The sequence below is a fragment of the Apis cerana genome, linkage group LG11, assembly GCF_029169275.1.
Source record: "Apis cerana isolate GH-2021 linkage group LG11, AcerK_1.0, whole genome shotgun sequence".
Lineage (NCBI taxonomy): Eukaryota > Metazoa > Arthropoda > Insecta > Hymenoptera > Apidae > Apis > Apis cerana.
The window spans coordinates 10811755-10833637 of record NC_083862.1 but is presented as its reverse complement, the minus strand read 5'-3'; the positions used below and the strand labels follow the sequence as shown (position 1 = coordinate 10833637).

The 21883-nt window shown below is 43.2% G+C and overlaps 2 protein-coding genes across 6 annotated transcripts in view; one reads left to right on the top strand and one right to left on the bottom strand.

Moving 5' to 3' along the window:
- Positions 1-8077, top strand: part of LOC107999582 (transcription factor Sox-21-B-like) — an 8870-nt gene extending 793 nt beyond the window's left edge. The window contains exon 2 of the mRNA XM_017059511.3: positions 4545-8077. Within this exon, the coding sequence (XP_016915000.2) occupies positions 4545-5328 (784 nt within the window). The 3' untranslated portion in view covers positions 5329-8077. The remainder of the gene's footprint in view (positions 1-4544) is intronic.
- LOC107999401 (peroxisomal ATPase PEX1) overlaps positions 8076-21883 on the bottom strand; it is a 19758-nt gene continuing 5950 nt past the window's right edge. For 2 of the 5 annotated variants that reach the window (XM_017059213.3, XM_017059221.3), the window contains exons 14-15: positions 20916-21028; positions 20496-20836 (exon numbers count right to left, since the gene is read on the bottom strand). In XM_017059213.3, coding sequence (XP_016914702.1) covers positions 20764-20836; positions 20916-21028 — 186 coding nt within the window. In that variant the 3' untranslated portion in view covers positions 20496-20763. Of the gene's footprint in view, positions 9553-14873; positions 20245-20495; positions 20837-20915; positions 21029-21883 lie in introns of those variants that run through there. The other 3 variants (XR_009831909.1, XM_062081850.1, XM_062081851.1) reach the window with 3 other exon arrangements.

Below are 21883 nucleotides of genomic sequence, written 5' to 3'. Positions count from 1 at the left end.
TTACTCTAAACATCTTGAATATTTTATACTACAAAACTACTTTAGACGATAAATTAAACATCGGTTAAAAGAAAAAAAAAATGATATATAATAATTTGGAATGATAAATTTGGAATTTTTCATTCTTTGATAGTAAAAATATGGTAGTAAAAATAGGAGTGTAAATTAATTACACGTAATAATATAAAATCTTATTAAAATTGCCATGATTTGAATACATTTGAATTTAAAATAAAAAGAATATTTTAATAATTTAAACACCGCTAACGAGAAACTAAAAGGCAAAAATTATAAAAGTATCACGGTATAATTTAGAAGCTAAGCGTTTTAAAAAAAATATATATATTCCTTTAAATTCTCGCATATAAATTTCTAGCATTAACGAAGGTATTAAGCTTGGGGAAAACAATAAAGAACGAGAGAGATAAAAGCGATTCAGTTTAAAAAAAAAAAACAATAAAGGTGAAATACAAGGGAGGCGGGGGAACACGTTGAAAGGAGGATTAATTTAAAAGTACGATGGGCGAATTGTTGATGGCAGAATCGAGCTCTATCACGGTTTTTCAAAGCAAAAATTGTCGGAATAGCGAATTGATAGGAGGCGGCAGCCGGGGTTGAATATAAACTCGCGAAATCGGCCGCGGCGGCGATGAAGCTCGTAAAATAAATAATAGAATAATAAAATCGCTTCTCTCGTTCTCTCTCTTCGTTTCTCATTCCCTTTCAATCGTCAAGTATCCGCGTATTCTATCTTCTCCTTTTTTCCGACCGCTTTAGATCGGTTTCGAAAAAAAAGGCGAGGAAGAGGAGGGGAGGGAAAGAGTTAGATAAAATATAGAAAAAGTGGACGAAAGAAGGATCGATCGGGTCCCGATCGGTGAACTTCATCGACGGAATGTAACACAGAATCCTCTTTTCTCTCCGTGGTCGTGATCGAATCGAAAAGGAATTACGAAGTTTCGCAGTGGCGCAAGGTCCGTCCGTGTCACCAGGTGATTCGATTCCTCTTTTTTCCTTTTTTTTTCGAGTATTGCTTTTTTCGATCGCCAGATGAAAAATATTGTCCCGTCTGAGCATACATTGTTCAAATATTTTTTCCAAAAATGGGACGATATTGTTCCCCTTGCTCCTATTAATAATTATTCCCGATTGTTCCTCCTCGGAACGGATCCATCTATGAATTCGAAAAAAAAAAAAAGGAAAAAGAAAAGAAGAAAAAAAAATTAAGAAACGAAAATACTCGGCAATCTTATCCATCTCGGTGTACAAACGAATCTTCTTAATCTCACGACACGTCCCCTTTTCCCCGAAAGAAACCATTCTTCCGTCCCGAATATATAACAATAATAATAATAATAATAATAATAAAAAGCGGTGAAAAAAGAAATTCAAAAACCGACGTCAAGCCTCGATACTCGTCCCATCCCCGAGCAAACTGTATCCTCGAGGAGGGGACAGAGGGAAATGGAGGGAGGGGGAGGGAAATTTCGGGGAAGAGACGTGTAACGGCGAATCCGCTTTTCTGGCGGATGGCAGCGTAGCTGACGACTCTGGTAACTGGTCCGGGAGGTGGAAACGGTCGTAAAATAAAGGGGAGTGGGCCCGATAAAAGTCGCCCCCCTTCGAGCCACGCTCCTGCTAGGAACGGGTTCCCTTCGAGCCAAGCCGTCACTGGCCCGACGTAATCTGTCCGTTCGTTCACGGCGACTCACAATGTGGCCCCCGAGATAACAAATAAAGCCCCATTGTCGCAATTGTGTGGATTTAAAAGGATTTGCGCGGCTCCTCTGCCGGCCCCTACCCCCTGCCTCACCCCCTCGCCTGTTCGTTGGCTGTGCCGCTGCCACTGCTGCTCCCTGTCCTGCCGACTCCCTCCTCCTCGACCCTCTTTTCCTCCCGTCAATTTCCTACTCCCCACTCCGTGGAAACCAAAGGAAAACTAGGAGGGAAAGGAAGGTGTAGAAAATGCCAATGCATCGCAAGGGTGGCCGAAAAAGTTACAGGAATCAATCTGGTGCGGTGTAGTAAGGCGAGGAGAGGCAAAAAGTTGCGAGGGGGCAAAGTTTGGGCGAAGGTAGAATGGTTTCAGGATATTTGCGCGTAATTGGCGAGTTATTAGAATTGATTAAGACTTTATCGAGGCTAATTATTGGGAGATTGTTGAGAAGGACGAGAAAAACTTGATTCAAATTATTCGGAAAACACGATTCAACTTTTCAACACGCACGAAAGTGAAAACGGAAACCACTATTCGAGTTTTCTTGTAAAAATCGGATTTTGCGTTCTAAAAATTCGCGTCCCGCTCGACGATAACTAACCACCACGATCTAATTAAGAATCGACAACGAAATACGCAATATTTCGACCCCGATACCGTTAACGAACTCACCTTCTTGACGAAAATTTTTTAACCACAACACAACACGTACACACACGCACAGAATCTCGCAATTGTCCGTGTTGATAAAAAACACGTGTGCAAGAATCCCGAACAATGATCGATCAGATCGTTTATTAACAAATATTCGGTTACACCGATCGGGAAGACCGACATCGAGAAAGTGTCGTCGTTCGCGGAGCACAATCACATTTATGACGAATCGTTTACATTAACGACATTCTCGCGTACCCACCGGCAGACAATCGTGACTAATTGTTATTGTTTCTTGTTTGCGGCCGCGTGCTCGACTACCGCGCGGCTTATGTTCACCGATATGATATAACGCGTTGTTTATCGCGCCGTTGGAAGTGGTTGGCGCTGAAACGCGTTTGTAACCGAACGCGGCCCGTGTTCGTGTGCACGGCCGCTGATTGTGGTGGTGGAGGGCTCCCAGCGAATTGTAAAGATTACGCCCGATGTTTATGCATTTATGCTGAATTATTGTCGGCGGGGCTTTACCGATGTTTATGCTGATTTACGCTTTGTGCTATCTGCCGGGACACATTGTCCCGGAATTATTATTCCGCTGCGTCACTCTCGCCGCGAGCAACCGAAATTTTGGATTTCGTTCGAGCCGAGCTGGAAAATTCTCCCTCTTCCCTCCTCCCTTCGCCGAGTTTCGAATCGACGATTTTCTCCGTGCGCGCGCCGTTACACGCCAAATTTTTACGCGCCGTTCCTTTCATTCGAGAATCCAGAATTACCTCGAAAGACGGAATGAGATGATGATTTCTTTTTTTTTGAGCTTATTACGTTGTAATATTTTTTTGTATTTTTATACGTCTGATATACAATTAAATATCCGATGAATTAATTTCTTATTTTTATATCTATTGAAATAACATTATTTTCGTTTCGTACGTGCAATTTGCTTATTCTAAAAATTATTATATATTATATATAAAAATATAAAGATAATAAAGTTTTGTAGGAAAAAGAATTACAACACAAGAAAGCCTAGAAAAAAAATATCCGCCATTGTATTTAACGTAGCATTCACGCGTATTTACCATACGTTCGAAATGCACCTAAATCTAATACTTTCGCATTAATTCAACATCGATACCCTCGATCTCGTGAAATAACACTTCAACCCCTAATCGCGTGCACGGTTAACGAGCATCACGCAGCTACAGCCCCGCTACCCACCCCGAAACCGACTATTATTAATCGAGCGGGCGCATAGAAATCGAAGGGAAAATAATCCCTTGGACGAGGTCTAAGTAATTCGAGCATTGCGCCGTGGTATCCCGGTCGCGAAACGCGCGGGGCGCGCACTTTCAGAAAAAGTCGGTTTCCCGCCCGTGAAACACCTATCTCGCCCGCTTTTCTTTTATCTCCACGAGGCGAAGCATAAATAAGGACTGCGTTTGTGCGCCTCTTGGGTACATAATGGAGTATTATGCGACGAAGATACCGACGAGCCTCTGACTCTCTCTTCCCTTCCCCTCCCTCGCTTTTTACTCGAGCCTCTCCCCCTCTCTCCTCCTCGCCCCCCTCGACACAAAACGCGTCGACCGCGCCTCGAGCCGGGGGGTGTATGTGTGTACAAGATATTTACCACAAATACCCATGGTGCCCCGTATCGTGTATCCCAGTGCCACGATAATACGTCCCTTTGTGCTGGATAACGGTGTCGAGAGCAAAGTTTACCGAATTCTCCACTGTCTCGTCCCGTCTCGCGCGATTCTTCGCGCGATAACGAGACACGTTGGATTATCGAAGGTAGATAGGGCGCGGGATCATTGTCTAAGTATGTCCAAGGATAACTTTTCCCTACTCCTCGATGGAAGAGAAATCGGTTTAACGCGGGCGATTTCAAATTGTTGGATTAGGAATGGTTTGTTTGATCATTCGATCGAAGGAAAATGGCGAGAATCGGGAGAATTGATCGAAGTGATTACGTCTTCCTCCCCTATTGCGTATTCTGCATGCCAAAACTATTCAATTAGGCCACCCCTGAATCGCTCGAAGACGAGTGTCCCCCTTCTGACAACGGCAACAGCCATTAGATTTAGATCGAGCTATCGAGCGAGTACGAATATCGAAATTTCGCTCGAAGAGAAAAAAGAAGATTAAAAAGAAATAAATATTCTGCTTTCAGAGCCCTCCACATGAAGGAGCATCCAGATTACAAGTACAGGCCCCGCAGGAAGCCGAAATCCTTAGTGAAAAAGGAGAACAAATTCGGTTTCTCGATATCGCCGTTGATGTCCTCGGGTGAATCCCTGGGCAACATATCGAGAAGCCTCCTGCCACCTCTGGCCCCCCCATCGCATCACACGTTGATGAGCCACGAGGATCTCAAGATCCCCCGTTTCTTCCCGCCATTTCCATATCCCCTCTACCCAATTCAACACAAATTGGGAGAAGAATTCAACGGCGGGAAACTGGCCGCGGATCTCGCTCTCCAAGCTCTCTACGGCGGTGGCACCTTCTACTCCAGCCATCAGACCATGTCCTGGCCCGGTTTATCAACGGCGACCTGTCTCCAGCCCAACTGCGGATGCCCAAGTCCCCCCAAAGACCCGAAGAGGCCTTACTTGCCCGCCAAATTAGACGAAAGGCCGTTCCCAAGCCCGGGCAAACCGGAGGACGACGGATTCCCCTCGGACAGGGATTCCAGCAGGGAGGAGCCGCGATACAGAAAACTGGAGGAGGAGAATTTCTCGTCGTCGGTGGACAGGCATCAGGAGGACAGATCGCAGGATCGATTCTCCTCGTCTTCCTCCTCCTCCCTCGTTGATCAAAACGAGAAGGTAGGCAATACCGCGCCGACCACGACTACGTCGTCAGCGACTACGAAAGTGGAGAGCGCGTTCTCGGTCCAAAATTTGACATCGTCCAGCTCGAATTTAGGCAGCCATCGTGGCGGCCACGTCATATGAAGACCGCTTCCGGTTCTCCCGGACTTAAACTTCCGGGGGAACCTGGTACCACCCGGATGGCCCAGCACCGACTGGTGGAGGGTACCACCGATGCTCTCGCCGATCCCCCAGGCAACCGTCACCAATCTGAACGCGCCAGCCAAAGAGGACGAGGTCCAGTTCCAGGAGGAGCAGCAGAGGAATGGGGCGATGGCCAGATCGAGGAGCATCCACATTGGAAATGTGCAGTGATCGTCTCAAAGTTGAAAGAAAATTTAACTCGAGATCGTAGTCGTAGAGACGGATGTTGGGTGGACATTTCGTGTACATAACGCGAACGAAATTCAATCGTGAATGATAAGTGAACTAATTACTGAGTTATTACAAGTTTTAGAAGAATCCGAAGATTGACCAGGAATGACCAGGAATACCAGCGTCGGTCCTCGATCATTCGTAACCTGTTGCGTTGTGTGATAATTCGAGCAGCCTATTTCTTAGCGCGCCACGTTTTTTACGATTGTACATAATATTAACGAGGAGAAGGAATCGCAAAAGCGAGCTCGAAGAGTCAAAACTCGGTCCCCGGTGAACCTTCCATCGTGGAAGCGATCCTGATCTTGCTCTCGATACCCTTTCTCTCGGCTTTCTCTCGGCGGAATACGGTTTCCAAAAAACGGTGTCGAAGAACGAAAAGTTCGAAGGAAAATTCCACGTAACCACGTATCCGGCGGTGGATACCGCAAAGCCGAATCGATAACTCGCCACGGCCGGAATCCCACAAAGAGAGAGAAAGAGAAGGAGAGAGAATGAGCGAGCGGCGAAAGGGTCTTTTCCGGCAAAGCGTGTACAGGGATGCAAGAGAAGAGTCCAATTTTGATGAGATAACCAACCCTCTCCGTGGCACATATTACCGCGCACGCGAGCCAAAGCGAGCCACAGGGAGGACAGAAAAGAGCCCCGTACGAGAGGTAGGAGAAAGAGAGAGAGAGAGAGAAAAAGAAATAAAAATAAAACCCCTCTTCGAGTGGAGGCAAATCTCTTCTTTGGGGCGCGGCCATGCGAAATAAGCCAACCGTTTCTGAATGCTAACGTAGATGCGGGCCTGTATACGCGTTATACCACCCCCTCGCGAGATGATTTTATTGCGTCGCGCATCGATACTGCAACTCTCTCCACGATATTTCAACTCAGTTCTCTTTCTTTTTTTTCTCCTTTCTTTTTTTTCTTTTTTTTTACAGATTTCCCTTTGTCGCTTGTTTTTCGTTACATACACGCGCGCTTGTCTTTTGTTACATCGCGTTTTGATTGATGGATCGCGCGACGATTGTGAGGGAGAGAGAGAGAGAGAGAGAGTGGTGAGAGTGAATACGATGAATCATCATCGTGTTCGATTATTTTTTCGTGCTTTCGCGAAGAAATCTTGAAATCTTGTGATATCTGGTTAGAAGCTTTTTCCTGCGTTGTTCATGATTTTGTTGTTGTTGTTGTTTTTTTTCTTTCGTTCCTTTTTTCGTACAGGGAAATTGATACTGTGGAACTCTTTTCAACGAAATTGTTACGAATTCTAATCGAGATCGTCGTATCATTTGGAATAACAATCGGCTGAATATTTTTATAACGTGACGTAGTTAAAAAAAATGTATTTCGTATTATTTGTTCGCGAAACGATTACTTAATTTTTTTAATTATAATCATATTATTGGCGGGAAGAAGATTTATTATTCGAATAGATTCGTTTCGAAAGAAGTTCTACCGTACAACAAATTTTGTTAGATAATATTTTATTAAACGTAACGTAAAATTTTATTTTAACTCCAACTCTTAAAATCTATCGTCGAAACAAATTTCACGATAGCCTTTAAGGGTGTAGCCTTTGAAATCTTGTTTAGAAAAGAAATATTATCAATTATAACTTGTCGTTTAACATCTCTTTCATGATCTTATATAGGAAAAAAAAAAAAAAAATACGCGGCAAAATGAAAAATAGAATGCAAGATTTTTTTTTGTTCGGATAGTAGAGAAATATGCGAATCTGTAATTTGTTACTGTGAAGCTTTAAACGATTGGCCGGTAATAATAAAACGTTCAATTCGAGCAAATTGTTTGCAGACGCGCCATTCTGTCCACGGATTGTTGAATTCGTTCGCACTCCCCCTCCCCTCCACCTCCCTTCCCCCCTTCCCCACCCTCTCCCTCGCAGTTTTATTGCAGCTGATTTTTCGCAATCGACGCGCAACCGTATATTCGAAATTTTATACACTTGTTTTGCCGCGCGAGGCACGTATTTTTCGTGGGCAAAATTTTTCGATATCAACCGGCGACGATCGAGCCTCACTACCGATCAGAATGGAAACTAATTCTCCCTCCCTGGCATACTTTTCACCTCCCGTATCTAGAAATTGTATACAGTTTAAAAAAAAAAAAAAAAAAAAAGGAAAAAAAAGAAAAAAAAAGAAATATCGTAACGATTGTAGAACGAGTGGACGATGAAAAAAAATAAAAAAAAAAAAAGAAATATAATGTAAAGCGTATCTAAACGGATAGAAAAAAAACGTATCTTCTTCGATATTATACGTATGTTCCTCGGCTACCACACACGTTTTATTTCCAACGTTCCAAACGAGAGAAAAAGGAAACGAAGTGTATAGCGACTCGTATAGCTCGACTCGAGTTTTCCATTAATCATGTCGCTGAAAAAAACGACGACGTAATCATTGTTAATTATTTGCTGTAACATAACGCGTTTGTAAATAAATTGAATCTTAATCGATGTTTCATCCGTCATTTATGAAAATGTTTTTCCAACATCGTTTTAAAAATATTTGGCAAATAACATCGTTTTTACTCGTAATATACATAAATGATCTCCATATGTTCTCAAACCAGTATCATATTTAATTTTTCTCACGAGTAAAAATCAGAAATTTTTTTCAGATCCTTTAAGTTACTTTATATATATATATATATCATATCTTTACTTTGTTTTTCGAATTACAACGGCGAAATTCGTGCATCACAGATATTCGTACGTGTCCTTATGAGCTGGTCCTTGACACAGAAGCACGAGAGTAGCCAGGATCGATCAAGGACCCCATCTCCACCACGTATCTCCTCCACGTATTCGTACAACTAATCGGAGGTTACACGAAGGAGAAGGAATCGTAGGGGAAAATCTGAGAAGGAGTAACCTCCACGCCTCCCCTTCGACCCTCGATCCACCCCTCCGTTGCGTCGTGTTTTATTTCTGATAGCGACGCCTCCACCGTCGCCGCGAGGACATTATCGCCACCGCGAAGGACCCTTTCTTCCCCCATAAAGGCAATCACGCTTTCTTCGTGGCAAGATAACAGGAGAATGGAGAGCCAGAGACGTTCTCTGTTCGCGCCAGCGAATTCCACCACTATTCCATAATTCTTCGCTTGCCCCTGGTACGGAGGAGAAACGATCCTTTTCACTTTCCACCTCCTTCGTTCCTTGAATAGAATTTTATCCAAAGTTATTATCGGCATATTGTTTCTGTTCGTTTATAATTAAATATTGCAACTTATTTCACCCAAGCTTTCTGACGCAGCTGACAATATTTTAGAATAATATTGTAAAATATTAACGACTATTGTAAAAATATAAAGAAACTTATTTTATATATTTTTTTCTTTTTCTTTACGGTTACTGTCTTTCTTACACGATTGAACAAACTTTACACGCTCGAATTTAAATTTCTTAATAAAGTGTAATACGAGTCAAAGACTTGAAGGAATTACCACACCAATTCGTTGGCGTGATAAAATTTTCCTAAATTATTCTTTCCTTTATGGGAACGATGCTCGAAGAAATGCGTAATAATTCGAAAAATATAAAGAAGGGAATAATTTCTGGTGAAATGGTGGACTGTTAAAGTCCGAAGAGGAGCACGAGGAACGACCGGAAGCCTCGAAGAACCGACGTAGATTCGAAATGCGCGGTGGGTGTTCCGATTCGAAAGTGATTACATTTGACTTGGATTCGTGCCTCCTTACGGCAAAGGCAGCCTCTGCCTGTACAGAGCCTCGGCAACGAGGACATTCTTCCCCGACAATACCTCCCACAATCGAGCGAGCAGCACTTCCGCGCATACTAATGGAGAGGCGCCTAGACTCCTTTGGCCAGCCAGTAGTCGACGCCCCAATCCACCCTCTTCCACCCTTTGCACGACACCGTGGAAAACTTCTACTCTAGCACACTGGAAGACGACCATCCGTGTAGTTTCTACAAAAGAAACACCAAGAGGGGTTAGATAGATTTTTCTCGTGTGAAGTCGATTCTACGCTACTCTTCTTTGAAATAGTAGAAACGGTATGGAATGAATTGGAGTAGTATGGACGAGGTAGTTTTAGAAAAATTGTGTAATTCGTGATTAACTTTAATTTAATTTTTCAAAAGATCTGATTAGAAAGTTTATTGTTCTTCTTAAAAAAAATAAGATAAAAGAGTCTGAGGAAGTAAATTGAAACGTTTACTTTCCAACCCTTGTACTTTATACCTTCTTCTTACTCGTCTTATTACATCGAAACGAACTCTAGAAGAACTCTCTTTAATAACTCAAAAACTTTCCTTATTTTCTATCTAAGAATCGGTATACGATATAATAAACTTACATGCAGAAAATATCAGAAATTTTTAATAATAAAAATTTCCCTGTGTCGCCAGACTAAACTATCCCTCAAACTCGTCGTCCCCCACGCGTTGCAAATAAAATTTTCTCCAAGGAATTCTTCTTACGCTTTCGTTCGATCCGCGAAAGGGAAAGTAGTTGGAGAAGGAGGAGGCGAGGAAGACACGCAACGTCGATAGATAGACTTTTAATTGCGTCGGTGCGCAATTATATAAGCGCTTTTGTAGGAGAGCCGCGCGAGAGGGTGCACGGGCGCATCGCACGAATCGTTTGATTGCGGAAAATGACGGGCGGCGATGGCGCGAGTGGAAGTTTTGAGTGGGCGTCGGTCCTGGCAGACAATGAGGCATTCAGGGATGGCATTGTCGAACCGACAACTGCGTTACCGTAGACAAACCCGAAATCACCGGCGCTATCGCCGTACCAGATCCGATTATGCGAATAATAAAATGCAATGAAACAGAGGGTGATGGAGAGAGAGAAAGAGAGAGAGAGAGAGGAGGGATGCGGAACGTGGCGGAAGAGGGTGAGAAGTTTGTTAATAGCGTCAGTGTCTTTTTCTTCGTCCCCTTTTTCCTATCTCTTTCTCTCTCTCTCTCTCTTTTTACGAAACTATGATAATCCGATGAATTCCGTATACACAAAGGATGGTTTGTCGTATACTTATGCACAGATAGAGACATGTGCCTGTTTCTGAAATACTTCTCAATATCGTTCTTGCTCTCGGTTCGAACAAATTCGAAATTAATTGAACGATAATTCGTCGGTGAAAAATAAATATTCCAATTCAGAAAGAGGCAGAGTGGATCGAAGTAGGCCGCAGCGTCTAATTCCTCTGGGAACTGGGTGACAGGGGCTGATAGATCTTAAACGGGCCGAGAACGGTCTGTGGAGAACGATATTAGACTAGGTGCAATAATTATGCGTCGGGGGTTGGCCAAATCCGGCCCAAGTTGGTGAACTTGGTTAATTAGGGACGGTAGTGAGACGCCGGCTGGGTATTGTCCGGCACTGTTGACTTCCGGCCTCTTCTCGGAAAGCCTCGCGGAGAGGCGGGTTGATTGTTTCATTGTTTCCGACCCCACTGTCAAATGCCACCACGGTGAATGGGGTTATTGTTATTTCAGGCCGTGGCGCAGACAATCCAAGGGTTTTCGGGCTTCACCCTCCCCCTCCCCCTCACCACTTGGTTTAATGTCGAGGTATGTCGACTTGGAGTTGCGATCGCGTTCTTCCAACTGTTCTTGAAACTTTGCCAGGGAAGATGAACAAGTGTTTGATAAATATATTTCTTTTCTTTTTTTCTTTTTTTAGTTCCGTGTGAGGGTAGAGAAGTGTGAAGAAATTTCAACAACTAAGGTGTAAAGAATCGAATATTTTTCCTATACTCTGTTTTAAATAAAATATCTTTGCAAATTTAATACCTCCATTCTTTGAAACGATATATTTCGTCGAACTCGAGTGTTGAATTATTATTCCAAGAGATCTTCGACTGCTCTTCGATTTCGTATTATTAAAAAAATCTCGTGGATTCTTGTTCGCGGAGAAGAAATATTCGACAACGCTTCTGTCACGATCTCCGCAGGCAATCAATTCATCGATTTTTTACCCGCGAGGATCACGGGACCCTCGGTGATCGTGTTGACCGGAAGTCCGCCCCGGCCACGGGTGCCGCCTTCTCTCGGTTTTTCAATTTCGCATAATGTCCGAGCATGGTCTATCGGCGTGTTGGAAAAGCGCGGCCGTGATAAGATAGCCCACGGCCCAATACCAGGGGAATTTACGCTCGGCATAAGTTTGCCTTATATATGAGCGTCCACGGGAAATGCGACGATCCTATCGGGTCCCGGGTCATGGAGATCCATCCGTGAAATGTTGTCCCCGGCTAGTATTTTACCAGTTTCTCCGGGGACGTGACGTGTTGGAAAAGCGGCCACGTTTCGGCCACGAAACGCGGTGATAAACTGGTCGCCGTAACCGTGCCTCGAAAACGGTGCCTTTTAAAATGTAATCTGTTTCCATAAAGATGGTCGATGATCGAACGACTCGGTTCTCGCGCATAGAGCGAAAAAATCGAGAGAGGCGAGAATCGCGTTTTGGAAATCGTGTCGATATTATTACCTTCGAATTTTTTCTTTCCGCGACACTAATTCTATCTTCTGAAAATTTAATTCTCCTACCTTCGAATTGAAAAATTGTCGAAAAACGAGCTACAATTCGACTATGACCCGCTCGAAAGGATAAATCAAAGAGAGATCATTTTCCGTCCCGTTTCGAAAAAGAATCGCGTATGAGCGTCGAAGGAAGGAAGGGAGAGGAGGGGGGAAGGGAAAAAAGAAAAAAGGTCGGCAGAGAGGGCAATTTCGTGGACACTTCATCACGATTTAACGCCATAAAAGTCGAATAAGGCCGATGCCGGGTGATGCCCCGACACCTTCTACCTTCGGATTGGAAACAAAATGTCGTAAAATATCGGGTGGAAAGGTTTCGGCAACGATTCTTCCATCCTTTTCCCACCCAGCCCCGGTCTCCTCCCATCCTCGATGGCTTTCCCTGTCGTTTCCGCGCCCTGTGCACCGTTGACCCGCAGAACGACGGTATATATAAAATCGCGGCTGGTCGGGGATGGCAGCTCGCGCGGCGGTAAATATAAATAAAAATGGAAAGCCGACCATAATGGCCGGTGGAAAGTATGACGCATACCTATACCCCTCCGTGCCTGTTTCAAATTGATATTTCGAAAGTGCCAACCCCCCAAATACCACACTCTTTCCCCTTTCTGTCTTCTTCGACCCTTGCTCCACTTGGTTTTCATTCTTTTCATTCGTTAATCATGTCGCAGCACTTTGACGAACGGTAATAATATCCGTGATAATAATGTTCAAACGAAAACGATGTTTCTCTTCGAACAATCGCGTACAACAGCGGGAAAAACAGTGGACGATTGGAAGGAACGGCTCGTGAATAAGCATAAATATGCTCGGCAGCAAGAATAGCATTACATCAATCGACGAGGCGAACGCGTACACAGCCGGTCCTCGTAATGGGCTAAAAGCTTTACAAAGCGAATACGAATAGACAGGTGAAGGAGGGGGGTTGCGGAAACGGGAGGGGGAGGCAGGGAAGGGGGAGGGGCACGGGTAAGGTTTTGTCGGCGGCGGAGCTTCGCTTCGCGACAAATCCTTCCTTTGTTGGATACGGGGAAATAGAAGAGCGGAGAGAAGAGAGAAGCGAACGTTGCATTATATTTTGCCTCCGTTGCATATCCATTGGTGCATGGATTCCTGAGCCTCTATCGGGGACGGCTGCCACCCGGTGAAAAATAATTTGCGCGACGCGTCTACGTACCCGCGAGTACTTTTTCCTTCCTCTTTTTTTCCTTTTTCTCCCTTCCCTTCCTTCCATCCCATCATCTTCGTCCCCCGATTTCCTTCATCCCTCTGAAAGTTTCTCCTGTCTTTTTCTTTCTTTTTTTTTTTTTTCGGTAATCTTACATCGTACATTCGTACATTCTTTGTCGTCGGCGAGAATTCGAACGATATTTTTTGAGAAATTTAAATTTTTGATATGTTCATATGTTTGAGGGTACGTTTGTTCATCGGGGGATTTGGAGAGATCATTAGAATCGAATAATTTTTGATCGTTTTCAAGAAATTTCGTCGAGGAGAGTAGTTGCGGGTAGCTGTGATTGGCGCTGCTTTGCCATTTGCATATCTATGATTGAATTATTTAAAGTGAATCGTTGGAGAAACGATAATGATTGGCGAGCGTGAGCCGGTTTACGTATTTATTAACCAATTTATTCGCGTTATTGGCGCTTTGCGCTCGATGTCAGGCATCGTATGGATAAGTTCAAGACGTTATTGCCTTTCGAAATCGATTAGAACTACCGTTTAGAGCTACTTTCCATATTATAGCTATTTTATTCGAAACGAAACGAATACGAGGCACGCACTCGTCAATCTTATTTTATACTTCTAAGAATCTTGATCTCTTCATGAATTTTAAAATTTTAAAATTCACGAGAGATCTCGAGCGAACACTTTTGAATTTTTCCCGTTTAAAATAAGAAGAAATCCTTTCGAAAGATCCTTCGTACAATTTACATTTACACCGATCAATTAATTTGATACTTAATTAGAACATCTATCATCAAATTATAAAAAAAAAAGAATAAATCAGATGTTAAAGATCGATATATTTACGTGTCTCGATGAAAAGATAGAAATCCAGAGAAATAAAAGGAATCTGAAATTTCAACGGACGCTATATGAAGTACCTATACTACTAACATTCGATCCCTACTTAAAAATATAGTTTCGCGTATCACGAAATCTTTTAAAAGTAAAATGTAAAATTCCCAGATATTGTGAAAAACTCTGTTTCAGAAATCAAGAATGGTCACAGGTAAAATTTATTCGATGAAAATAAATATTCTCTAACGGTGTCTAATACCATCGACGACGGATATAATTTCTGTTTTTAAATCTCGGCCCACCTTTCCTCTCCTCTCCCCCCTCCCCTTGCCCTCCCTTCTTCAACCCTGCACGGTAATTGAATTCTTGGCCGAGATTACTTTAGCTTTCGCCATTTACTTCAGCTGGAGCATCTTGCAACGAAGCTCGAGCTCGATGGAGAGAGAAGCTCCTTCAACCCCGCAGGTTATTTAAGATAGATTATTATTCTCCGAGCCATGGCGGCAAGGCATCAGCGAAAATGAAAACGCTATCATTTACAGGCGGATTAATTGCCGCGAATCACTTTATCCAACATCCCTCTCTGTCGTCCTTTTCTCTTCAGCCGCTTCTCCCCTCCCTCCCCCCAAGAACATTTAATAGAATCCTGTCGTTGAGCCGCGTTGTTGTTGTTGTTGTTGTTGTTGTTGTTGCTGCTGCTGCTGTTGCTGCTGCAGCGATTGTCAGAATACAGTGGACGACGAGTGAAATTGGAAGCATTGTGGAAGGAATTATTTGTAATCGCGTTTAACGAGTTATAAAAGGGGGCGGAGGGGGAGGGTACGAATTGTGAAATCGTTAATTTGCAATTGAATATTCATAGAGGAAATTAATATATTCTTCAGATAAATTAACGTAGAAATCTCGCGTATCGTTTTTGTCCAATTATTTCGTTTCTTCTTCAAATATCGTTGAAAAGAATATTTAACATCTTCAAGTACTCCAAGAGCGATTCGTCCTCGTTAATTATTCCCCAGTTTCCTTAAAAATCGTCATGACGGATCGAAACGAAATCTAAAATTCGAAAAATCGCCACGTACAAAGGCGAAATCGATGCACACCGATCACGAGCGAGACCGTCCCGCAGCCATGAGTTTACCATAAGTTTGATTCTCGATCCTCGATCGTGGAACGGCATCCAGAGAGGGGTTCGAGGCCTGGATTGGAATAGGATCGGAGCGAAGCGTGAAGAGGCCGTTATTGTGGGCGCTGGCGCGCGTCATTTGATCGCGCACAGTTGAAGCCAAGGCCTCTCTGTGTGCACCATTTCCCTCCTGCTCGTCGCCTGATCCCTCCACTACTCCCCCCTCTCTCTCGTTCACAGTGGTGGCCTGTCGTTTCGCCCCGCGCCGCCGTCGAAGTTGCGCAACCCAGCCCGCAGGAAGGGTGGGTGGGCCTGCGAGGGTGGAATTTAGCCCGCAGGCCGGCCAACCTAATGGAAACAAGAAATTGCGGCAAACAGCGTTACCCACGCCTCAACGCCCCGTAAATATCGTGGCCGAGAGAGAGAGAGAGAGCGTGGCCGAAAGCTGCGCCCACAACAGCGGCGTACACTGTCAAAGGATCTTCTGTGGATCGGCTACCCTTCAACGGAAAAGCGGTCCAACCAGTGGCCAAGCGACGTACTATATCTCTATCTATGAATCTATCTTTCCGTTTGTTAGGGATACAAATACGAAAGAGTAGGAAAATTATATCGTAAGAGAATTCGTATTATTCGCGTATTAAATCCTATCAAAAGATTTAGAATTTTCGTCATCGAAATTCGTTGAGAAAATAGAGGAAACCGTGCCGTTCAGATCACTTTTTCGTTCATCCCGATATCTCAATCGATTGCCGAGACACAAGGATTCAAAGTTGCCGTGATACTTGAGACAATGCAAGAGGTGTGAATGGGCACGCGGCCTATTTTTTCTTGGAAATGTGCACTACTTCCAGGAATCGCGTCTGTCGCTTGTCTGCAGTTTGAGATAGGTCGGTGCGAGCGAGAGGTCCGAATAAGCGACAAAGACGGGGATAGTAAAGGACTAAAAATTACCTTTGTCTTCACACGACGATATCTCGCGAACCGGAAATCGTATCGGGATAAATAAAAAAGCGTCTTAAAGAGCAAGGTTCCGCGCTTCTAATGGTCTTTCATTTGTTGGCAGGAAACTATTATCTTTTAATCGGAAAGAGTTAATCGGATTTAAGGTAAACGATTAAAAATTACCATTGTCTTTAAACGACGTATCGGGATAAATGAAACGCTTCTACCAGTCTTTTATTTTTCGACTAGAAATCGTTACCTTCGAAATTACAACCGTTTGAATTTTCGTGTAAATATAAGTTAGAAAATTGTAGGAAAAAATTGACACGTATTGATCGAATCTAAAGAGAATGCGATAATTGTAATTTTAACGAGAAAAATGACGTTAACAATAGAAACGGAAACGATGGACAGCCTCGTGATACAGCTTCCTGGCTATTCTACGTGCGCTCGAGTGGACGACGAGTCGTTCCTGGTAAAAGCGCATTGGCCACCATCTATTTATCCGGGTCTCCGATAATCGAGTTATCGCTGCTTTCTTTTCATTCGATTCAACCGACACCTCGAGATATCCTCGACACTTTGGAGAGATCGACCACGTTTCGAGTGCAATTTATTAGAGAAACTCTCTCGCGTTCCGATGATTTCACCCCCACCTCCAAACTCGCAACCCCCCGTGTTTGCCGAGAACGTTTGTTCTCCAAGCACGACTTTAGATTTTCCCTCTCCGACCATGTGTCAATTTTTACAACACCGTTCAGTTTCATTTCTCTCGGAAAACATCGATTAAACTTAATCGTCATTGATTCTTCTTCGATTCGAATTAATATAAAATTCGGAATATCCTTACGTTAGATCTTATTCAATCTTATTCCATCGTCCGCATAATTAAATATCATCGTATCACGAAACAAACGTGGACAAAATTCGCGATTCGATCCTGGGAATAATTGACAAGGAGATGGCGCGAAGGATATAGTGTGGACTAGTTGGAAAAAGGCGAGAACGTGGCGGAAAAGGGGGTAAGCTGAATGTCGAGTTTTCAATCTGCCATTCTATCATTGACAATTTCGCGCAAATGGGATCGCGGTGCAAGGGCGTTGAAGCGTGCTCTCGGCGCACATTGGCGTTAAATAAGAGTAACCCAGCCAGCGCGCCGCCACGGCATAATTGCCTGTGAAATCACTAGATGGATTTTGCCTCCTTGTTCTGCATTTCCATCCTGTATTTTTGCAACGCCAAACTCCTCCCCCCGACCGTGCCTGCCCACGTAATTCCGGGATCGAAACGCAGCCGCGCCAAATTGTTTCGTATCGTCGTCGACCGCGAATGTGATTCGTCTGCGCATTCGACGGCCACCTTCCATGGCGAAATTCTGAAAATCTTTCCTGGATGGATTCCTTTAAGTTTTGAAATTTTACCGAAGTTTCGTATGGAAAATGGAATTTCATACGAATGAAGAGAATTGTAATAGTATAATGCGATTACTTGGAATTTTTATTTTTATTTTAAAGATCGTTACGGTTGTTGTCGATTATAATTAAAATAAAAATTGAGATAATATCGAAAGTTAAAAATTTTATTTGCAGCTCACTTAATTATGACTTTTTTCGTTATTTAATATCAGATATGGAAATATAGAATCAATCTTTCGCCCAAATTAACTATTCTGAGACTATTATTCCATAGTCTGAAAACGATGGCATCATCATCTGGCGCATTTTTATGAAATTCGTTCCTGCATTTGGATTCATATCCGTTTAATTTCGCTTTGTCGAACAATCGCGATTGTTCGAGCATCCTTCGTCGCGATTCCCGGCACAAAGGTGGGCTGCTGATACTTTGACCAGAGAAATGTATTTCCACGATTCGGTAATCGCCTTACCACAGACCGCCGTTACCCCCTTATCGTGTACCGGCCGCGAGATAGAGAGAAAGGGAGCCGATGGTGTAAAAGAAGGAGCACGCGAATCGAAACGTACGATTTTAAAAGCGATTCTACGAAATAAAGTCGAAAGTTTGTGAATTTTGTAAAAGAACGACTCAATCAGAGGTTATCGAAAAGATATTGAAGATCCTTTGCCATTTTTCCCGCCCTATAAAGAACCTCGAATCAATGAAAAATGATTTAGAAGAAATTAAATTTGAATTACGGCAGAGTCTAAATTTAAAATTATTGAAAAATTGCGATATATATATATCTTTCGTAAAAATTTCAACTCGAAGAGACAAACTCTCTCGGAGAAGACAAAACCGGGGACGATCAATCGGAGGTAAGAGAGGCTAGAAGAAAAGCGTAAACGAGAATGGGAGGTAGCGTAACAGCTGCGGGTCTGCTTAGCATAAAAATGGCCAATTATCCGGCTAACAAGCCGGCCGAGCGACGAAAACCTCGTGGAAACGCGGGGCTGGCTGGCTCCTAACTCCGTTAGCGCCTCCTCGCCTCCTGAAGGAGATTAGTTAGCGTAAATGCCGTCGGTCGTAGCATTTTTATTCCTGATTACCGTTTCTCGTCGTGCTAATCTCGTTACCTTGACATTCGAAAACTTGACTCTCCGTCCCTCTCTTCCATCACCCCCTACGCCATCCATCGCCACTTTTCTTCGACGTCGAGGGCGTCTTGAAGAAGAAGAAGAAGAAGAAGAAGAAGAAGAAGAAGAAGAAAACGTCACGACGACGACGACAACGACGAAGAAGAAGAAGAAGAAGAAGAAACGTAGAGGCTTTCGAAAGGACACGGCGACAATGCCAACATGATTTCCAACAGGAATGAATGCCATCCTAATTCTTCCCCGAATAATCGCGAGTGCAAGTTTGTTTGCCTCCGCGTTCACCGGCTCTCTGTGTCGCGTAATGGCTTCTGATGAATGCCATGGGGAACTAGCAATGGAAACGTCTTTCACTTGGACTTTAACCGAGACGCTCAATTTTTTGTCGCAGCAACGAAAGACGAATTGTTCGTATTTCTATTTTTCTAATATCGTCTAACAGAATGCAATGTTAAATTTCACGCAACCTAAATCCGAAACATTAATCCTTCACGAGTGAACTAACTTCAACCATTTTCGTCGAATTTCACGAGACGCGCAAACGGACAAATATTTTCCCAAAGGTCGATTCGATTTTTGAAAAGAAAAAAAAAAAGATCAATATTCTCGCGTCTCGCCTATCGACCGCCTATCCAAAAATCGAAAACCTCGAGCGTTATATTATTTCAAAACGAGCGCGTAATTTCTTCGGAATCCGCTTATCCGCAGGCCTCGAAAACTATAAACCAGAAACACATGTCGACGCGGCGAGGGTGGTCGAGCGGGAGGGGGAGGGGGCGGTTAACCAGGCTGAAGCGGGAGGCAGCCGAAAGCTAGAGGCGGATGTCGCGCCGGGGCAAAGTTAAATTAAATCACGGGCGAAGGCAGCTAATATTGTAGTTTATCTGGCGGGACATTAGCGCGGTGAAATATGCGCCTCCTTCGCCTGGAACTTAAAATCAAGATCCACCGAAGTTCTCTCCGTTCTCTCTCTCTTTCTCTCTCGTCTCTCTCGCCACCACCTCGCCCCTTTCACCGTGCCTCGTTCCCCGCCTCGCATGCGGCCACGTCCTTCCTGCTAAGTCGCGCATGAAAATACTAATTATTATACCGATTATTAATACGAAAAGTTCCGTGCCGCTGTTAAGCTTCCAGCATGGCGTGCAACGACCAGGAGGCTGCGAGTTTCTTGAGAGGCGAAGAAGGCATCCGGATTACGCTTATGCACGGTTATAACGAGGAAAACTCGCGGAACCCCTCCATCCCATCCATGTTCGCTCCGCGGATCTCAAGTCTCGCGTATATGTGTTATATATACGTGCGATAAAAGAAAAGTTAGGGGCGCCACGGGTCTTTCACGAGATCTGAAGGCATTCTGGGTTTCAACGATCGTGGAGAATTTGATAATTTATCAATTTCGCAAATCGTTTTCGATTTCGATGGATAGATTCGATAGATAGATAATCCATGTGTTGTTATTATTTGAGGTTGTGTCTGGAAAATATTAAGATATTGAGTAAGTTTGTGTACGTTGTTAAAGTTGAACGGGGAAAGGAAGAAATAATTTGTATCTCTGTTTTATGAACGATGGGTGAGATGTCGTAAATGATATAATTTGTTTATATGTCTAAGAATTGTGGAATATTGTTTAGGATTTTGATTCTTCGAAGGGATCTGAAAAGAGTTTTCTTGTTAGGAAAAGTTTGAAACAGAATATAATAAAAGAATAAAGTAAATGGTAAGAATTAATTCCAAAGATTTTTGTTTATAAAAATTTTACATAATTAGGTATTCAATTTATCAAAATTATTACCAATGAAAAAATATTGAAACTTCATTTGTCGAGGATTTATTTTGAACAATAAGATTGTACTTCTTTGGAATCTTTTGTACTTATCAGTGTACATGGATAAAAAAATTTTTACCAATAAAATAATTACAGAGACATACATCCTTCCCGAACATCGATCTTTTGAGATTCGTTCTCCATAAATGAAACATAAATCTCACCATTCATGCCAAAGTAGCCTTCTGATTCTTCGTTATATCTTCCATAAAATTGTCATTCTTCGCAAATTTGGCGTAACTAAATTATGAAATTGTGACAAAGTTATTGAAAATCTCATTGAAAAATAATTATCTTTCGCGAGGAAGACGATACTTACATCCTTCTGTACTTCTCTTTTTCGGCACGAGGCAAAGAGGGATGGGTAGAGTTGATGGAATCGATTAAATGCGTCTGAGAAATCTTAATGTCCTCTGCCTCGATCTTTCCGTTCTGGAACCAAGGTGAGAAGACAAGGCCATTAATTGGTAGGTTAAGCGAGAAACAGGCTGTAAGTCTGCCTATAGGCGTTATCGCTTATCAGTGAGACGCGTTCCTCTCGAAACGCGTCGCGCTCAGGAAACTCGCTCGCTAATTAGACGTACAGTTTGGATATTCGTGTTCTTCCGGTAGGCAAGTGCCGGTAGGTAACTTCGTTTTCTCCCTAGGAAGTTAATTAATGACTCTAATCCCTTCGCCTTCCTATCACGCACTCGATACTCGCACCCGTTAAGACGATTGTCGAAAATATGGATATCGAACGATTTCAGCTTTTTACATTGAATGCAATATAAAAAAGTCTACTATTTTTTTTATCGCTTCAAAAATGATCTCCCATTAATCCCATATCAATCCAAATCCATAACTTCATTTTATTCCGTCGAATCCCCAACGACAGAAAATAACATCTATAACGTAGATTAATTAAAAAAATTTTTCCCCGATTAAATTCTGTGAAAAAGAATATATTGTATATTTACGACTGAGAGGAATCGTTCGATCGCGTGATCCAAACACCAGGGTGGCAACCCGGGAAGGGAAGGTCGGGTGTCTGCCTTTCGATTTTACAGGACCGCTGCAGGCCCTAAACCGTGTATCATTATAACGCATAAGATAATAACACCCTCGACGTTCAGCGAGGCGTAGGGCAGGATGAAGTGGAGCGAGATGGGGGATGGCTGGTGCTCTCGGCAGCGTGCGCTAATAAACCTGGTCTACGTTTCCTCAGTTATATCGCACCACACCTATCAACCTAGCTGGCTCGACACTCTATATACATACATAGGACAGAGGGTGGGAGAGTAAGTG